Genomic DNA, 21,588 nt, shown 5'->3' with positions numbered 1-21,588 from the left:
GGACTTATTCTTTGGAAGCCTAGTACTTATTCTATCGGTCTCTTTTGCCGAACCGCTAAGTTACGGGAACGTAAACACACCAGCATCGGTTGTCAAGCGATGTTGGGGGACAAACACAGACACATAAACATATACACACACACACATATATATATATATATATATATATATATACACATATACGACGGGCTTCTTTCAGTTTCCGTCTACCAAATCTACTCACAAGGTTTTGGTCGGCCCGAGGCTATAGTAGAAGACACTTACCCAAGGTGCCACGCGGTGGGACTGAACCCGGAACCATGTGATTGGTAAGCAAGCTACTTACCACACAGCCACTTCTGCTAGATGGAATACTTAGCGGTATTTCGCCCGTCGCAATGTTCTGAGTTCAAATTCCGCCGAGGTCGACTTTGCATTTCATCCTTTCAGGGTCGATGAAATAAGTATCAGTTACGCACTGGGGTCGATGAAATCGACTATCCCTCTCCCCCAAATTTCAGGCCTTGTGCCTATAATAGAAAAGAATCGTTAGCAGGCCGGGCAAAATGCTTAGCAGCGTTTCGTCTCTCTTGGCGTTCTGAGTTCAAGTTCAGCCGAGATTGATTTTGCCTTCCATTCTCACGAGGTCATTAAAATAAGCACCAGATGAGAACTGGGGGTCGATGTGATCGACTTTTCCCCACCCCCGAAATTGGGAGCCCTTGAGCTAAAATTTGAAACCAATGTGTGCAGTATGGTCTTCATCTGGGTAGCGTAAATGGATTTCTGGGTCGCTCATCGACGTTTAGCCGCCTACTTGCGTATCATAAGCCTGCTGGATCAAGTTTGATCTGGCGCTGTACAACTCTATACAAGTACAGGAGAACACAATAGCTATAATAACGATGGCAACGAATACAACAACGACAACAACAGTATGAACGGATTTGATAAAGCAGGAAGTATCGTTATTATTTTTCTTTCTTTTCCCAAAAGCATGGATTCGCACTTGACACATTCAGATTTTTTCACACAAAACCTGAGACACTGAGACGAAAAATATTCTGCCTAATTTGCTCGAAAATCAGTCTCTAACTTGCGCCACACCACAGAAAAAAATAATACACCGCTTGATAACCGGTATTTGTTTGTTTACGTTGCCGTAACTCAATAGTTTGGTAAAAGTGACTGATGGAATAAATTCCTAGACTGTGGTAGCGAAACAAAATCATAACAATTCTAAAACCTGAGGAAATCAGCAATCACCCTTTCATGTAAATTCTAAATAAAATTCTAGAAAGGCAAATTCTTGATATTCCTGACATATACTATGCCCTTTCTGTGGAGGCGCAATGGTCCAGTGGTTAGGGCAGCGTACTCGCGGTCATAGGATCGCAGTTTCGATTCCCAACCGGGCGTTGTGAGTGTTTATTGAGCGAAAACACCTAAAGCTCCACGAGGCTCCGGCAGGAGATGGTGGAGAACCCTGCTGTACTCTTCCACCACAACTTTCTCTCACTCTTACTTCCTGTTTCTGTTGTGTCTGTATTTCAAAGGGCCAGCCTTGTCACGCTGAATATCCCCGAGAACTACGTTAAGAGTACACGTGTCTGTGGAGTGCTCAGCCCCTTGCACGTTAATTTCACGAGCAGGCTGTTCCGTTGATCGGATCAACTGGAACCCTCGGCGTCGCAAGCGACGGAGTGCCAACAACTATGCCCTTTCGAAATCACGACTCGGCTTGAAATGACTGGACTAAGCCACCATATTACTGATAACTCTACCATAAAGAATGATGGTTAGAAAAAATGATGACCTCCCACACAAACTGTTCTGACTGTCTTCATCAGCAGCAGCAAAGCTTTCGCCTAGCAAATCCTTTGTAGCGTACAAAAGCACCAGAGCCAGACCTCGCAATTTCTTAGATGAAGTATTATAGAAATCCGTACTACTACGTAGTCTTCTCAACTTATGCCTACAGGACAATCTCACATACTTTCAGATCATATACACAGCTTCATATGCAGATGGTATGACTCCTACATACTTCCTACATTGCTGCACAATCATCTGAGCCCCATATAATTTAGAAGCCTCTAAAGGAACACACTTAAATTAAAACAGTGCCTTTCAAATCCATTGTTATCCTTCTTATAGAAATACCCAGGAACATGAAATTCTAACAGCCATCGCAATCAATAACATTGATATACCATGAACCCACACAGAAAACAAAAATATTTGGGGTTACCTACGGTTCCTTGACAACATTCACAATATACCACATTGCCACTCCTGCGCCTGTATATATATATATATATATATATATATATATATATATATATATATAGATATAGATATAGATATATATATCAATATATATATACACGGGTGAGTTGACAAAGTAAGGAAAGGGCACTCAACACATTTAGTGGTTACCTATTAGAACACTTTTATTCGGCCTCACACAGCTTAGAGCTTCTGTAAGACGCCTACAAAACTTTAATATGCACAGGGCCGAATCAAACTGTTTTAAAATACAACACACACTCACATACACACTTATATATATATATATATATATATATATATATATATATATATATATATATATATATATATATATATACACATATATACATGTGTGTCTGTATGTTTAATAATGTGAGCGTATACGTTATAAGGGGTTCCGATTCTGGCTGAAACGTTAGCGGACGCGTACAAGAAAACCGCGAGCAAGTAGGTTGGCGTATGCGGACGAACTGGATCGAAATACCTATGGTTAATTATTCGGGCAAGTCGTTTAGTGTGCGTACTATGACACCAAAACGCAATAGTAGCGATGAAAAAACAGGGATAACTGAACGAATCAGGTTAGTGTTCATTAGACTGTAGCAATACATCTTGTTAGTTGAGTGTAAGAGAAGTTATACCAGCAATACCAAAAGAAACGAAAAAATTATTCTGCTGGTTACTGTGTTTATGGTTGTTATTCGTCTGATATATTTACTTTCCGCTCTCAGAATGTTACATTAAATATGTATTGTTTATATTGGTATGAACTGTCAAGAATTCGTATATGTTTGTATGTGCGTTCTTATGTATAAACATGTATGTATGTATGTGTGGTGTGTGAGTATATATATGTGTGTGTGTGTATGTATATATATATATATATGTATATGTATACATATATATGCATATATGTATATATATGTATGTATGTATTTATGTATGTGTATGTCCTTTCTTTTGCTCTCTCTGTAAGCATGTATATGAATACGTATACATGTACACACACACATATGCACACACACACACACATAACATATGTGTAGGTGTATGAATGCGTGTATACTGATACACACACACAAATAAACATACATGTATATATATATATATATATATATATATATATATATATATATATATATATATATATATATACACACACATATACACAGACATAAGGACAAAGAGAAATAAAGTGAGTGAGAGAGAGAGAAAGGGAAAAGACTTTCTTCATCTCGTATTCCAAGTATTATATAAGTGTCAAAACGAAAAGCATATGTGTTGCTATTTTATTGCCTAGAGATTAAACAATGTATGCTGTACTTAGTTTAAGAAAATAAATGTGCAGTTTAAACGTAAACAATATTATATCACTGAAATCAATTTATCATATTTTTGCTTCCTCTAAAGTAAACTGAATATAAATGATTTTATTTTTAATAAACGTTTAAATCTCTACAATCACACACACACACACACACGAAAAAAAGATGCATACACACACACACACACATACACAAACGCACAGACATGTGCACAGACACATACAGAAACACTAACACGTCATACTCTTTCTCTCTCTCTCTGTCTCTATTTGTCTAACACGCTTATGAACACTACATATATTGAACGATTAATATTACAAACACACACGTATATGTATATATATGTATGTATGTATATATGTATATATACTTATCTGTATATGCTTATGAATGGCTAGGTGGTTCCAGGTTCAGTCGCACTGCGTGGTACCTTGGGCAACTGTCTTCTACTATAGCCACGGGGCGCTCAAATCCATCTGAGTAGATATAGTAGAGGGAAGCTAAAAGAAGCTCCTCATATATATATACATATGTATGTATGTGTTTGTGTATCTATATATATACACAAACACATATATACATATATGAATGTATGTGTTTATGTATCTGTATTTGTCCCCCACCATCGCTTGACGACCGATGTTGGTGTGTTTACATCCCCGTAAATTAGCGGTTCGGCACAAGAGACCGATAGAATATGTACTAGTCTTTGGGTCGATTTGTTCGACTAAAAGCGGTGCTACAGCATGGCCGCAGTCAAATTACTGAAAATGTAAAAGAATATATATATATATATATATATATATATATATATATATATATATATATATATATATACATACACAAAATCAAAATAAACAGGATATCAAGTAGTGATGCAGTACGACTGTTTCAAGCGGCTCCATTTAATTGAATGATGCAATCATAACATCAATTTAAATGCGGTGCCATCTTCAGCTGCATAAATAAATAAATAGAATTTCAACAAGTAGGACACATTAATATAATTTATCTCAAATATTTTAACAGAGCAAGATAATGGAATAAATTCATTTTGTCGCTATTGTTGCTTTTTAGCATGAAGCCTAGTGTGGTCATAGTATATATATATTTCGTTTTTAGATTTGGTTTGTAAAATTCTTATATGCTTCGTGTGTTGAAGCATATTCTGTTGTGCCTGGGGAGAGTCATTCTGTTTTGGTGCCTTATAATTTAACACATTCACCAGCAAAATTTCCACTTATTTGTTTTTACTTTTTAAAAAAAAAATTTCGTTACGTCTTGCAAGCTTTTTAATAATTTTGACTCAAAACTATTGAAAGGGTTGCAAGAGGTAACGAAAACTTTAGAAAAAAAAAGTAAAACGGAAATAAGTAGAATTTTTTCCGGTATATATATATATATATATATATATATATATATATATATATATATATATATATATATATATATATATATATATATATATATTTACATATATATATATATACATATATATATGTGTATGTGTATACATATGTATGAATAAATACATATATGAGTGCATGTATACGTACATGTATATGTATATATTTATATACGCATATATATCTATATATGTATGTATACACACACATATATATGGTTATATATATATATATGCATGTATAGCCATGTATATATAAGCATGTATGAATATATGTTCGTGAGTCTATATATGTATGTATTTCTTTGTGTAGGGGATTATGTTCTATAAAACTAAAGCCTTAGATCACCTTGGTATATAGGTAACAAACCCTGAAAAAATTTCAAAATATAATAAATTGGTTTTCTATCCGGATGGAATTTTGTCTCCCATCCACTTTGCGCAATGAAACTGGAACAAAATATCAGTTCTCGTCTCCCAGGTTTTATGAGACATTTTCTTTTACCTGCTCGGTTTCTGTAATATATCAATATAGAACAGAAAGCGAAGAATGTTGAATGAACGGTGTAGAGATAGCACATATAATCAATAATTCAGAGACTGATAACATAACAGCTTTATCATTATTAATAAGACAAACAGCAACAATAATTTATCACAGTTACCTCCCACGTCAACACGGTTCCAGACACAAGAAAACAAACTTCTTCAATGAAAGTACTAATGTGTCTGCTTCTTCGATTTGCCATTCTTAAAGTACCCCAACCCTAGATTTTTGCGTATTAAGCACATTATTCTTCCTTCACTCAGCTGCCACCCTCAGAAACTTCCTCTCTTAGTCCGTGCTTTGCCAGCAACTTCTCCATGAAGTTGATAATCTGGAAATAAGATCTGAATACCAATTGCATCGAAGCCACTAGTTTCAGAAGGTTTTTTTTTTTTTCTTAGTCAGGAAGAAAGGCATTAATATCTATAACCGCTTACATGGTTCCTGAGATGGACGATAAAGAGAGGAAAGCACCTGATCTGAATGCTTGCAATAGAGTGAACTCCGCTAAAGACCCACAAGGACCAGGTTTAAGTGTTAAAGTGGGCGATGCAATACGTGTTCCACACATTTAGGTCATGGTGGGATTCGAGCTCAGACGGCAAAGTGCCGGAAAATACGCCACAATGTATTCTGCCCGAAGTTCTAACGATTCTACCAGGCTGGTATTTTATTTATCGATCTCGGAAGCATGAAAGGCAAAGTTAAGGTCGGTGAAAATTGAGCTCAGAAGGCAAAAAGACAGAATAAACACCACAAGGCATTTCGTCCGATATTCTACCGACTCTGTGCACTGCTGCTCTACTTTGAAAATAAATATTGAAACACAGAAATATTTTATTTGCCTGAAGATATTGGAATCATTTCAAATACTGTACGGTGCAGTATACTGCAATATAGTGTGTTCCTTTGTACACCAAGTGAAATCAACGCTGCAGGAAGATGTCGTGTTCTGAGCAGGTCCACGTTTCTCAGCTTCGCTCTGGATACCTTTGTAAAAGTAACGCGCGCACATACTTTTAAGAACAGATTCAACAGTGTAAGAGATGAAACATGCCAGAACTCTATACTATACTCGATGCGATGACGTATTGCTTGTACCACATGCGTAGTGTTGTTAGATTTGGATCTCACTAGAAATCCATTTATGATCCAAAGATTTGCTCATTAAACAGCTACATTGCAGCAATAACATGTAAATCGAAACCCTTTGAATTCCGAGTTCAAATTCAGTTGTGGCATATTTGGATTGTAGACTTAACCCATCGTCTGGTTATATATCATCAGCACCACATGACTCTCGGGTGCCTTTAGAGGAATTCGGTCTGGTGTAAGTATTTAAGGTTAGGTTTCTGGTTTAAGGTTTAAGAGTACCCTATTCCCTCCTTCCCAACCGCCTCGGAGACCCTATAAAAGGTGATGGACGCTGCCTTATTTTTAACGTATTGGCAAAAAAATATATATTTTGTTTTCAACAATAATGTATTACAATATCCATAGAAAAAACACTTGATGGCCAAGCTGGATCACTTTTGATCGGAAGTCAGCCTTGAATATCAGATCAACAACGAAACTCCAACATGACTACGATATCCCGCAGAATGACAGTGGACTGCGGCCATGCTGGGGCACTGCTTGAGGAGTTTGGTCAAACAAATCGATCCAAGCATTTAAATCACAAAAATCTATATACAACCATCTGCACATACAGAGAAAGTAAACTCGAATACACACACACACACACACACACACACACACACACACACACACACACACACACACACACACACACACACACACACACACAAATACCTATTGAACCTAAATTTATCATGAAACACAGAATCAATATTTACTCCATCAAAACCACTGCTAAAAGCTATAGGAGCCGATAGAAGGTTTACAGAATCCGAGATTAAATGGTAAGATCGAATAAGAAAAGAAGCAGGGCTTCTGAAAAAATTTGGCAGGACGAAAAGAGGCTGCTTGGGAGGATAAGCACCTCAAACTTGAAGGGAGCTGTGAAGATTTTCCTTTATATCAGGGACTGGGTTCCTAATTGGTTCTCCTAGCACTGGAGCAATGTGCCGACTGTTCTCTTCTCTTAAAGGTTCTTACACAAGAGAATGAGGCTTGACAGTGCTCTTAGATGGAGGTGGAAAATATGACTTCAAAGATAATTCTTGTTAATGTTTTTATTTTCTGAAACTTCGACTTGTTAGCTTTGTTTGAGTTTAAACACGATTAAAAAGAAACAAACCACTATGTATAGGCTCTGCATGACAACAATTAAACTGTAGGATACGTGTTTTGTGTTGTTTCGCTTCGCCAGCAACAAACACCCGACTTCGTCGTTCAAACCCCATGAATTGCTGTTTGTATATATATAACGAGCAAATAATAAATTTGCTGGCATGTGCAAAGCTTTGTCAAGCTGGAATTAATTAACTAGTTAATTGATTGATTAATTAACCATTTAAAGGCAGACTTAACACCGAAGAATAAAATTATGCTATGTACTTTATATTGAAGATGTTTGTTTCACTAAAACGTGGAAACCTTCGCTGTCTCGGTAAAACCGTTATCCTTATAGACAATATGCGTAAAAACATACTAAACTGGATTATAAATGACGTCATCAGACTGTAAGACACGTGTTACTGTGTCGCTATACTTCATCGGCTGTGGGATATGAATTCTTGAGTGTACACGAACGTGTTAAATCTAAGTGTACACGGCTTTATTTTAATCATTTTGCTTAGGTGCCTTTTATTAAAATGTTGTGTTACACATTAAATTTAGACAGCAATTAAATAGAATATCACCTGTCAGCATTCGCGTTTCTAATTGTACGCTTTTGTCTGATATCAAGTATACGTCTAAATATTCCTAAACTCTGTTCAGATTCGACTTAAGTTCGTGACTCACATGTAGATTATCGACTAACGTACCATGACATAATTTGGAAATCTTACTGTAATATCAATGCTGTACATTATTGAGTTTCCACTAAGCTGTGTTGGTAACTCTCGATAAGGTTTTGACTCTTAGTTGAGCCAACTTCTCTTTATAGCCTTTTATTTGACGCCTGAACGCATAGAAACAACTTTCTCCAAATACTTACATTTTATATAGATACATTCTTCTATGGAAACGTAAAGAACTCGTATTATTTATTCATAACGCTGAAGTGATATACAGTTCTGAAGGAGAACCGATCCTTTCTAACGTAGAAAACAGAAAAAGAACTACAAGCTAGAGTTGAAAGAGATAAATGACGATTCACGACAGGTTAAAAACAACTAATGTAATTCGTAAATGAAAGTAAATTGATGTACTATAAAGTGAAATGGGCTCTCGGGTTTATGGTAGAGATCTTCTCTGAAATAAAAAAAATTTTTTTTTAAAGTATAAAAAATATGATTACAGGCTTGACTATGCGAGGAATGTATAGGTGTCGTAAAAGGTTATCTGAGATCACAAGAGGTGATGATTTTAGCTTTATATATAAACCAGGATCTAGAAGCAGTGACCCAGATAATAATATAGAGATGCTGTAGATGAACAATAATAAATAAGAGTTTTCCGTCTGTAAATGAATGAACAATAAACATTTCAGTTTGAGTGGCAGCTATCGTGTTTGCACTTCGTGTCTTCACCCTTGAGAAACAAGTGAGATATGCACAATATTTTGGAGGTCCACCAGAATAAAGTAGTAATCCAAGGGGTCCTTGAATAAAAATAGTTTTGAACCCCTGATCTACATGTTCACTGTTGTTGTTATCTAAAATGTAGCGATGGAGCTTCGTTTCATTGTTAGAAACCATAAGCATAAAAATGATATCACACACACGCACACGCACGCACGCACGCACACACACACACGCACACACACACACACACATATGCAATCATACATGAGTACATGCATACATACATACGCGTACATACTCATGTATCAGGTGATCCCATAAGTTCTGTCCGATTTTACCTATTTAAAAATTGAATGAAATTTAATAGTATTTTAGAATGTCTAATGGAATTAAAAATTATTTTTATGCATTTGTGTACATTTAAACTAATTAGATATTATTTTACGGAATAATAGAATTAAAATTTCTTTGATTAAAACCCTTTCTAACATGGAAGTATCCAAAGAGCATTTGAGGCACATAATGCTTTATGAGTACAAAAAAGGAAACTCTGCAGCCGAAGCAACTCGAAACACATATATTTTGTCTGTCTTTATGTTCTGAGTTCAAATTCCGCCCAGGTCGACTTTACCTTTCATCATTTCAGGGACGATAAATTAAGTACCAGTTGCGTACTGGGATCGATCTAATCGACTGGTCCCCTCCCCCCAAATTTCGGGCTTTGTGTCTAGAGTAGAAAAGAATATATTATTGTGGAAGATTATTATAACAACTACATACATGATCAGCAGCTGGCAAACAATGTCCGCTAGTTATTGCCATCCAATTAGATATGACATCATTAAAAAAGTAAAAAGCCAACAGGCAAACACTACATGAACAACGGGGACGACAATGACAGCCGCGACGACGACGACGACGACGACGTCAAACACAACTGGACACAATGCTAAGCACAAGAAAAAACGGTTGCTTTGATGAAAATATCAAAATGTACAATTGAAATACTGGAACACACCTTTAAAGCTAATGAATATTACAAACAGTAGAACATTCTATTGAAAATACCAATCTTGTGTAAATACAACAGAATTTATATTGTTTTGTGGCCCGGAGAGCACAGCTGTGCATTGTTTAGTCGGGTCAGCTGACGAACAGACGTCCATGAACGGTCGAAAGTTCCAGAGGAATAATAAATATCAACAGTCAACTAATGCCTGTATGAGCAGCTTTTTTGCACACGATCATCATTTATACTCAACCACGCACACACACACACACACACACACAGAAGCACGCACACATACATATTCCCTCAATCTTTCTCTCTTTCTCTGTGTGTGTGTGTCTGTCTGTGTGTTTGTCCTATCATTAAAATTCGAGATCCATCCAACTGATTTTAATGGAATTTTACACATGCATTACATAGGGTTCATGGAGTGTCATGGTCCAAAAAAGTTTTCAACTCCTTGCCGAATGCGGGGCCAGGGCCAGATAAACCGCATTTTAAAGCATTTCGGGAGTGTTAAGGCCCGTATCCAGTCGCTTTCCACCATATTTGCAGCAAATATTAATCAAGCTTGTAGACCGTTGGACCAAGTGCGTCGAAAAGATTATATAGAAAAATGACGTACTTGTTTGTCCCCTGCTTTTGTGTAAATACATTGAAAAAACAAGAGTGCGTATAATTTTTGACTCTCCTTCGTATGCATGTATGTATGTATGTATGTATGTATGTATGTATGTATGTATGTATGTGTGCGTGTGTGTATGTACATGTGTATGTATATATATATATATATGTATGTATGAATGTACGTATGTGTGTGTCTTTGTGTCTGTGTTTGTCCTCCATTAACCGGTGTTGGTGTGTTTACGGTCCCATAACTTAGCCGTTCCGTAAAGAGACCGATAGAATAAGGACTACGCTTAAAAATAAGACCTGCAGTTGAATTGTGAGACAAAAACATTTCAAGTCGGTGCTCCAGCATGGCCGCAGTCAAATAACTAAAACAAATAATAGCATAAAAGAATAAAAGTATACATATGCGTATATATGAGTGTGTGTGTGTGTGTGTGTGTGTTTCTGTGAAGAATATTCTGTCAATGAAACATAAGTAATTTCTTATTTTATCAGGTAATTAATGAATTGTTTTGATTCGCCAAAGTCCTTTCATTACACCCTGTGACTCTACAGATGACGTATCCTTCATGCAGTCATCTTTTGCTTTGTGGCTAGTTTCTCAAAATGGGAGCACAAGTGATCTACAACCGATATTGCAGTTCTATATTTAAGAGATGCAGAATTATGTACATTATTTACGTTATTTACATTATTTACATTTGACGGATATTTGTCCTCATCTTGTTTGTTGTTAACACAACGTTTCGGCTGATTTCCCTCCAGCCTTCATCAGGTTTCTTGGAGAAAACTCGAACCTGGGTTCTCATTCCTAAGGTATTTTACGATGTTTATTATTATTATTATTCAGATCACTGCTTGGAATCGAACTCAGAATCTTGGGGTTAGTAACCCGCTTTCTTAACCACTACGCCATAATAATAATAATAATAATAATAATAATAATAATAATAATAATAATAATAATAACATCGTAAAATACCTTAGAAATGAGAACTCAGGTTCGAAATTTCCCCAAGACACCTGATGAAGGCTGGAGGGTATATCAGCTGAAACGTTGCGTTAACAACACACAAGATGAGGACAAATATCCGTCAAATATAAATAATGTAACTAAAATACAACCGATATTTATGTTGTTTTCGTTTTTTTCTTTTTCTTCCAGAATGTTCTCACCGATACACAGCATATTTTTTCTTTTACACTATTTGCCAAACATCTCCTTCTTCTATTTATTCTTTCTTAGGATAAACTTATACTATAGCTCCAAATAATCTACAGTTTATGTGAATATTTAGTGAGTAGTTTTTTTGAATAAAACCTCATAACGATTGATAATGATGTGCTCGATGGAATGCGCATGAATTCTTATTGAATTTCCTTTATATATACACACACACGCATATATACATATACTAACACCCACATGCATGCATATGTATATATGTATTTACGCTTGTATGTTTGTTTGTATGTATGTATGTATACTTACATATTTCTCTCCCTCCTTCTTTCTGTGTGTGCCTCGATATATATATATATATATATATATATATATGTATGTATATATATATATTGTATTATATTATATTATATTGGTGTCTGAAGAAGTATGTTTACTTGGAAGTGTCTATAAGTCTGCAAACATGATTTTAAATGTTTGTATATGTTGTGTACATGCGAGTATAGGCTTCATATTTTTCTGTTTGTTTATTTTTAATGTTGTTCTGAGATCGAACATAAAACACACAAATCTTTAAAATAAAACAAATTACAAATGAAGTCAAATCATAAAGTATTTGAATAATAATAATAATAATAATAATAATAATAATAATAATGATAATGGTTTCAAATTTTGCCACAAGGGCAGACATTCTGAGGGAGGGGAGGAATGCTGCCTGAATAGGACGAATGCTGCCGTTGATTAGCTCCAAGAGGCCATCGCCTCTAGCTAGCTATGTGACACACGAATCTGTGTCCATTTTTTGGACTGCCATGTTGGCTTGGCGATAATTATTAATAACCAGTACCGCTTCCGTAGTCTCCTTTAGAGAGACTTAGAAATATTAATATTTGTATTGTATATATATATATATATATATATATATATATATATATATATAACATAAATTATATATAAATATATGCATATATCCATACATATATGTACATACCTACATCTACATGTATACAAACATGGATGTATGGGTACAGGACATCACAAAAAAAAAACGTTAAACACAATGAGAAACGAAAACATAATACGAAGACAGAAAACGAACTTTTTTTTCGAACAACGAAAAAAAAAAACCAAACAGAGAAACGAGACATGCAGCATAAAGAATATTACCCTTCTTCAGTTGTCCCTGTTCCATCTACTCTGCGTTTCACACACACACATATATATATATATATATATATATGCACAAACACACATATATGCGTACCTATATGTGCATGTTTGTGTTTATGTCTGACCGTCTTACCGCTTGTCAACCGCTGCTGGTTCAGTTATGTTCCCGTAACTTAGCAGTTTGAGAAAAGTTACCGATAGAATAAGTGCAAGACTAAAAAAAAAAAGGAAAATCAAATAGTCGATTTGTTCGGCTAGAACCCTCTAAGGAGGTGCTCCAACACGGTAGCAGTCCAGTGATTGGAACAAATAAAAGATAAAAGATCCATTTAATGGCACCACTTATCGATGCTTCAGCACAGTTTTCAGGAAGTTTGGAGACTTGGAGCTTACTTCCATTGCAAAGTCCTTGTGAAATGGATAAAGTGCGTAAGATCATTACAACTTTTCCAGTTTTCAAATATGTGGTAACATTTGAAGGGAAATGAGTAACTTCCGCTGTTCAAATTCCAGTTGGTCGTCTCAAAGTAAATTATCTGTATTGAAATATTTCTGAGAATGTCATGGACGGAGCGTCAATACTTCTTGACTGATTGCAAGACAGGCTGTGTCAGCGTCTCTTCTTATCGTGTATTACCGAATGTATGGTCAATTGTTGACCCTCCAGTAAATATATCGGATAACTGCATACCATCATCGACAAATCACTGGTCCCTCACTAAAGCAGTTCAGTTTCCAGTTTGATGTAACCAGTTGGTAAAGTCTCTCAGCTATGCAATGACTCGCATGAATTTAGATTGGCTGATTTGTTCGGCGTGCTATAAAAATGGAAACTTTTATTAACAGTGCACGGAAGTATGTTGTTGGCACTCAGTCGTTTACGACGTCAAGGGTTCCAGTCGATCCGATCAACGGAACAGCCTGCTCGTGAAATTAACGTGCAAGTGGCTGAACACTCCACAGACACGTGTACCCTTAACGTAATTCTCGGAGATATTCAGCGTGACACAGTGTGACAAGGCTGACCCTTTGAATTACAGGCACAACAGAAACAAGAAGTAAGAGTGAGAGAAAGTTGTGGTGAAAGAGCACAGCAGGGTTCGTCACCATCCCCTGCCGGAGCCTCGTGGCGCTTTAGGTGTTTTCGCTCAATAAACACTCACAATGCCCAGTCTGGGAATCGAAACCGCGAGTCCGCTGCCTTAACCACTGGACCATTGCGCCTCCACGCACGGAAGTATAGGTGAAATATATCTGAAGTTGGCACAAAATACGATGAAAATATGCTTGGTAATTTTTTTTTTCTTGTCTTTTAAAAAATTCCGTGATCGATTGGTACTGCAATGTTTGTGGCTATTCACATATCTCCAAAGAAGAAGCAAGCCATCTTTAAGAATGTGTAAATATAAAATGTTTTAAAATTAATTAAATACCTAAAAGGCAGACATCCAAAACTTCCAGAAGTAGTTCGTTTGCAAATACTCCCAAAACAGAAATTTTTTCATTAAATTATTCGTGGTAAAATCCTCAAACACTCAGAGCGAAGTGAAACACGTCTGACAACAGCAAAAGCTAATAATAATAATAATAATAATGTGAGTAAAGATATAGACAAATAGCTGAAAGAAATTGGAAAGATTATCAGGAAGGTTTTAAGCACTTGAAAGACTATTGAAAGCTTGTGGCTAGTTAAGGTTACAGGTATAAATTCTACTAGGTATAACAACGAACCTGAGTCAGATCAACAACAACAACAACAGTAGCAGCAACAATAATGGTTTCATATTTAACCACAAGGGCAGCAATTTTGGGGGAGGTGATGAGTCGATAACATCGACCCCAGTGTTCAACTGGTACTTATTTTATCGACTTGGAAAGGATGAAAGGCGAAGTCGACCTCGGCGGAATTTAAATTCAGAACATAGCGACGGGCGAAATACCGCTATGCATTTCGTCCAGCGTGCTGACGATTCTGCCAGCTCGCCACCTTAAACAACAACAACAACAACAACAACAACAACAACAACAACAACAACAACAACAACAATAATAATAATAATGATATTTAGGATGAGCACACAGAATAGTTGCCGCGAAGTAAATATCCAGTGTGCCCATATCTAAGATGGCGTTGTCTGTCAGACCAGAGATTTGGTCAATAGTGCACAGGTGGAAACTGTCTGGAATCGGCGTTTCTGTTGGCCCTTATCTATTCCCTAGAGATATGCAAGCGTCTGACAACACATTTTCGCTTCACCTAAGATTGCATTTCTATCAACAAAAAATGTGATGAGAAAATATGGAACCCTCCATGTAGAGGATGTTGGCGGGTAGGTTCATTTTCAGTAGCGCGGTGTAAAGTAATAATGATATAAGATTATTCCTAAACCATTAATTTACATCACATTACAAAATCTTATTACTTTTACAAATGAGATGACAATTATTAAAGCAATATCACATTTCCGCCGAGGTTGACTTTGCCATTTATTCTTTCGCGGTCGACTAAATAAGTACCAGTTACGCACTGGGGTCGATGTAATCGACTTAATCCCTTTCTCTGTTCTTGTTTGTTCCCGCTATGTTTAGCTCCTTGCGGGCAATAAAGAAATAAATATCACACTTACTAAATCTTATTAATTAGTAGAAGTAATTAATTTGCAAAGATCTATAAAATAGCATTTATGGTTATGTTAATTGCGCAGTAAAATGTTGGTATGCCCCCGCAAAGAAAAACATTATGTAAAGCATGACATACTTAGTCCAAATTTCTTATTGTATGCAACTATCTATGGCTTTTAGTTCGCAATTAGATGGTGTTTATGAATGTTGATAAGGTTACATGTCTTAAAATATAACATGCGAAGTCAGCACAAGCAACGGCATCATCTGCATTTATTAATCACTTACAGTATCAGTCTCATATAGTAAAAGCTACAGAAGATGAAGGTAGTATGCAAGGGTAAATGACTTGTTCTATAGTAACATCACCGACGGCAAAGAGCTAGTCGACAGAGAGGTCATATGGCATGCTAGTCCCTTTGAAACTGGTGGTTCACGTATATCGAAGAAAGGTAACGTAGTAGCGGCTTACTCTAGCCCAACACGATTGTCAATAAAGACTAATCTGTAAAGTAGTTGTAATTCTATCTACACCAGTGTTACACAACCTTTTTTAGACGACCACACATTTAAAAATACTTGGATACTTACTACTTCTCCAAATTTGATATCTTCTTGTTATAATACAAACAGTGACTATAATTAAAATGAATTGCTTACCTTCCCATTTGGAGGTCTTGATGACCCTCTTGAAGACCATTAATCTACACTTTTATGATATCCGTAAACAGTTCATGCACAGAATAGTTTTCTGCAGGATTGTTAAAATATGACATGTAACAAGATCCATTCTACGACCGATTTTATCCAGTCTGCCAACTTTATGCAATATGTGACGTTGCATAGGAAAATGTTTTGTTTCTATATTTATCATTGGCGAGCAAACTATAATATTCTATACAGAAAAATTAAAACAACAATCTTTTTTTTTTTTTTTTGTGGTGGTCTGAAACGGAATCAATGTTTTTTACATGAACCCTTTCTACAATTGGTACAAGGCCCGAAATTTTGGGGAAGAGGTTTAGTCGGTCACACCGAGTTCAATGTTTAGCTAGTACTTATTTTATCGACCCGAAAGAATGAAAGGCATTGTTGACCCTGATGGAATTTGAATCCAGAAGATAAAATACCTGAAGAAATTCTGCTAAGCATCTTCTCCGGTGTGCTAACGATTCCACAAGCTTGCTGCCTTAATGTTTTTGCATTGATGCAAAAAAAAAAAAAAAAAAGTGAGATTTCTTCATTTTGTAATAAATGAAAGTTTCTCCAGACACGATATTTTAAGCAGAAAATATTTTCAGTTGAATGGAGAGACGCAGACTAAACAAAATCTCGTACGCTCTCTCGATAAAGATTACTTGAATAATTGATTAAAAAGAAGTGATACAAATGTTTATTTGTCTATTAATGAAAGCAAATGTTTTGGAAGATACCTCGAATTCACAATCGCCCTCCACGATTTAGACTAACTTAAAATGCTTTTTTTTATAACTCTTCAATGCATGCTGTGTCACACGTAGTACATACTTCTGTATGTTGCAATTACATCCTTACAACTGGTGACATTGATTAGAAACATAAAACAAGAAGCGTTGAGTCAAAACCGCCCCAGAAGTTTGTGAATATGGGAGTATTAGTTAATGCGTGCATACATGCGAATGCGTGTGGTTGTGAACGTGATTGTGCACACGTACAAGTGTACGCTCCTGCATTTTTCTACGTACGCATGTATGTATGTATGTATGCATGCATGTATGTATGTATGTATGCCCATATACTTGTGTGTGCGTCTGTATGTGTGTATGTATATATATATCTGTTCTATGCATTCATGTTCGTATGTATATATGTATGTATGTATCTATCTATCTATAAATATACATGTATTTACATATATATATTCAGATATACACATATTCTCTCTCTCTCTCTCTCTCTCTCTCTCTCTCTCTCTCTCTCTCTCTCTCTCTCTATCTATCGATCTATCTCTCTCACACACACATATATATTTATATATATATATATTTATATGAGTATGTAATTATATATGTAATTATGTAAGTATGTAATTATATATATATATACATATATAAGTATATATACATATGTATATTCATATATATGCATACATGTATATATTCTATAGATATGTGTAGGTATATATATGTGTATATATATATATATGTGTGTGTGTGTGTGTGTGTGTGTGTAAGTATTTACGTATATGAATGGGTATTCCAGCACAGGTATATATAAACAGTGAAATATTTGTATTTGTTTGAGAGATGTTATTAAAATCGTAACAGGTTTGTGTTTTCATGCTTCAACTAATCCGATTGATCATTAAAAGAAACAGTTTATCTAAATATAGGACGATAAGCAACTGTATTGAAAATAACGATGTCACATCACTGTAGTCTGTACACATATGAGATACTCCCATTAAACGCTGAACATGTTATAGAGGAAGTGATTACCTAGTTGCTGGACCTGTTAGAAATAGAGGCAATATTTTCCGTAAGTGAAACGCTAACCGTATCTTTAAAAGGACACGTTAGATGGTGAAGTCTGAGTATAACATATGTCTTGAAACATGATGGAATTGTCACGGCCGGAATGACTTCGATCCGATCAGAGATCTGCACGATTAGGGAAGACTTAAGACTAAACAACAACAACAACAACAGCAACAACAACAATAGCGGCAACGAGAAGAAGATAAACAGTAATATTTTCCAACGTACCAGGTTCCGTACGGTTGCTCGCTCTTTGTGAAGTAGCAGCTAAATCGAGGCAACGAGGGTTAAACGAGGCGGTAGCGCGACTTGTTGAAAATATCAGTCAAACGGTATGGTTCCTATTTGGGTCTGTGCTCCATGTTTATAAACTCAATCCAACGGTGAAACATGGCAGCCAAATGTATTGGCTGAAGCTTTTTTTTATACATACATAAAACAAGTTATTTTTACTTCTCTCACACCTTTCCTTTGCACTCTTTATATAGGTAGGTACTTATTAAGTAAACTTGAAACCTGTGCGTTTGTGTGTGAGTGTGCGTGTGTCTGTCTGTCTGTCTGTCTACCTGTCTGTCTGTCTATCTATCTATCTATCTATCTATCTATCTATCTATATATATATATATATATATATATATATATACGATGGGTTTCTTGCAGTCTTCGTTTAGCAAATCCACTTTGGTCGGCCTGAGACTTAGTTGGAGAAACTTGCCCAAGATGCCTCGCAGAGAGGCTGAACCAGGAACCATGTGGTTGGGAAGCAAACTTCTTACCACATAGCCATATTTAAAAATATTATATATAACATAATATAATATAACTTAATATAATATAATATAATATATATATATATATTATATTTATGTATGTATGTATGTGTGTATATATATATTTGTTTCAGTCATTAGATTGCGGCCATGCTGGGGCATCCCCTTGAAGAAATGTTATTCGGCTGAATCGACCTCAGTACTTATTACTTTAAACCCTGGTACTCGTTCCATCAGTCTATTATTCCGAATCACTAAGTTACGGGGACATAAACACACTAACACCGGTTGACGAGCGGTGAAAAGGGGACAAACACACACACACACACACAAACACACACACATAAACGCACGCACACACAGATATGCCTACCTATACGACGGGCTTCTTTCAGTTTCCGACTACTAAATCCGCTCACAAGTCTTTGGACGACTCTTGCCTGGGGTACCACACAGTGAGACTGAACCCTGAACCATGTGGTTGGGAAGGAAGTTCCTAACTGCACGGCCTTTATATTGTATTTAATGTAAACATATATAAATATGTACATATATAGAAACATCCATACATACATACGTACATACATACATACATACATACAAACACACACACACGTGTGTGTATATTGTATATATATTGTATCATCTACTTTTATATCACACGCACACACAAACATATACATACACATATACATGCATATATACATACCTAGGCATGCATAGCATTCGGAAGGGATCGAAACTTTAACAGTGTTATTCGGATATCAGCTGACACGTCCTGTCCGTTGGAACAAAAAGCCTATAACATATGACGAAAGCATTTCGGAAGGCGGCAGTTTCGAACTGTGTCCCACGCAAGCACTCGTTACTAGTTGCAACAGAAATATGGCCCCTGGGAAGGTATTAGTGGTCAGAGACAACGGTAGCCCCGGCGCAGGTACAAGTCACACGGATGAAACAAATTTCCAAACACTAGTGCACACACACACACACACACTCTGACACACACACACACAAACACAAACACACACACATACTCTCTCACTCTCACGCGCACACACACACACACACACACACACACACACACACACACACACACACACACACACACACACACAAGTACATGTATGTGTGCGTGAATATGCCACGCCAGCTTGTCTTTATCCGCCTAATCTCTGTCAAAAACATATGCGTTTTTGACACAGACATGTATGTGTGTGTCTGTGCGTGTGTGTGTATATGTATGTGTGTGTGTGTGTATATGTATATGTATGTGTGTGTGTGTGTGTGTGTATAATATTCACATGTATGTGTGTGGGAAATTCTTGGCGAGGAACAGGTGTACACGTGTAGCATACAGGCTTGTACCTATCACGAAGGAGTGCTGAAAAGTTCCAGGCTTCAGGTAACTGAAAATACAGGAGGGTTTGTTAATTAATTATGATTTTATTCAGGATATTCCCTTCTCAGATTCACACACTTATTGCAGCCGTCCTTCAGTTTTTCTGAACCCTGAAAAAGAACTCGGAAGTTTGGGTCTCCGACCAGGCCTTTTGCGATACCCTTGAAGACAGGAACTTCACAGCATTCCATCGTATTTCTTACATAATATAAACCACCTCGACCATTCATTGGAGTCCTTTGCGTGGAGTGTGGTTGACCTTGTTCTATAAACAAGTATCAACTATGTGCGCGTGCGCGCGCGTGTGTACATATATATGTATATATATATATATATATATATATATATATATATATATATATATATAGATTGATATGTATGTATGTTTGTATATGCTTAATGTGCAACGAGAAGAAAAAGCTGCAATGAAAGGGTTAAGTTTAACGAAGGCGTGATTAGAATAGCGTTTGAAAGTAAAAAGAATGTGTGCGTGCGTGCGTGTGTGTGTGTGTGTGTGTGCGTGTATGCATGCATGTGTACACGTTCATATATATTACATATGTATATACATATGTATATATGTTATATATATTATATATTTGCTTATAATGTATTTTATATACATACATACATATATAGGTATATGGATACGCTCGCACACACACACACACACACACACACACATACACATACAGATATAAAGGCACTCTCTCACACTCACATATACATACATATATACAGGTACTCTCTCTCACACACACACATATACATGCAGATATACAGGCACTCTCTCTCTCTGTCACACATATATACATACAGATATAAAGACACTCTCTCTCTCTGTCTCTCTCTGTCTGTCTCTCTGTCTCTCTCTGTCTGTCTCTCTGTCTCTCTCTCTCTCTCTCACACACATACATGCATAAATACAAGCATATACCCTAGCGTGCGCCTCACACACACACACGCACATACACACATCATACATGTATATCGATATAATTATAGAAAAAACCTACCTGGCAGGAACGAACGCATAGCTGAGACTGCTAATATGTCAACGTAGTATAAAGCTATAAAAG

At 36.3% G+C, this 21,588-nt stretch overlaps 1 protein-coding gene across 6 annotated transcripts in view; it reads right to left on the bottom strand.

The window, feature by feature from the left end:
• LOC106878613 (uncharacterized) overlaps nt 1–21,588 on the bottom strand; it is a 77,345-nt gene that overhangs the window by 42,835 nt on the left and 12,922 nt on the right. The window contains exon 1 of one of the 6 annotated variants that reach the window (XM_014927887.3): nt 21,526–21,588. This exon is cut by the window's right edge and continues 136 nt beyond it. The exons of 2 other annotated variants lie outside the window; for them this stretch is intronic. Coding sequence is in view for 2 of the 4 variants with exons in the window: in XM_089338423.1 (XP_089194549.1) it covers nt 19,817–19,833 (17 nt within the window). In the remaining 2 variants the exon portion in view is untranslated. Of the gene's footprint in view, nt 1–16,481; nt 17,132–18,565; nt 18,864–19,816; nt 20,153–21,525 lie in introns of those variants that run through there. 3 more of the 6 variants (XM_089338423.1, XM_014927889.3, XM_014927885.3) reach the window with 3 other exon arrangements.

This window comes from Octopus bimaculoides, chromosome 20 (assembly GCF_046866305.1).
Source record: "Octopus bimaculoides isolate indiv1 chromosome 20, ASM4686630v1, whole genome shotgun sequence".
Taxonomy (NCBI): Eukaryota; Metazoa; Mollusca; class Cephalopoda; order Octopoda; family Octopodidae; genus Octopus; species Octopus bimaculoides.
The sequence above is the reverse complement of the archived record's forward strand: the minus strand, read 5'-3'. Positions and strand labels throughout refer to the sequence as shown.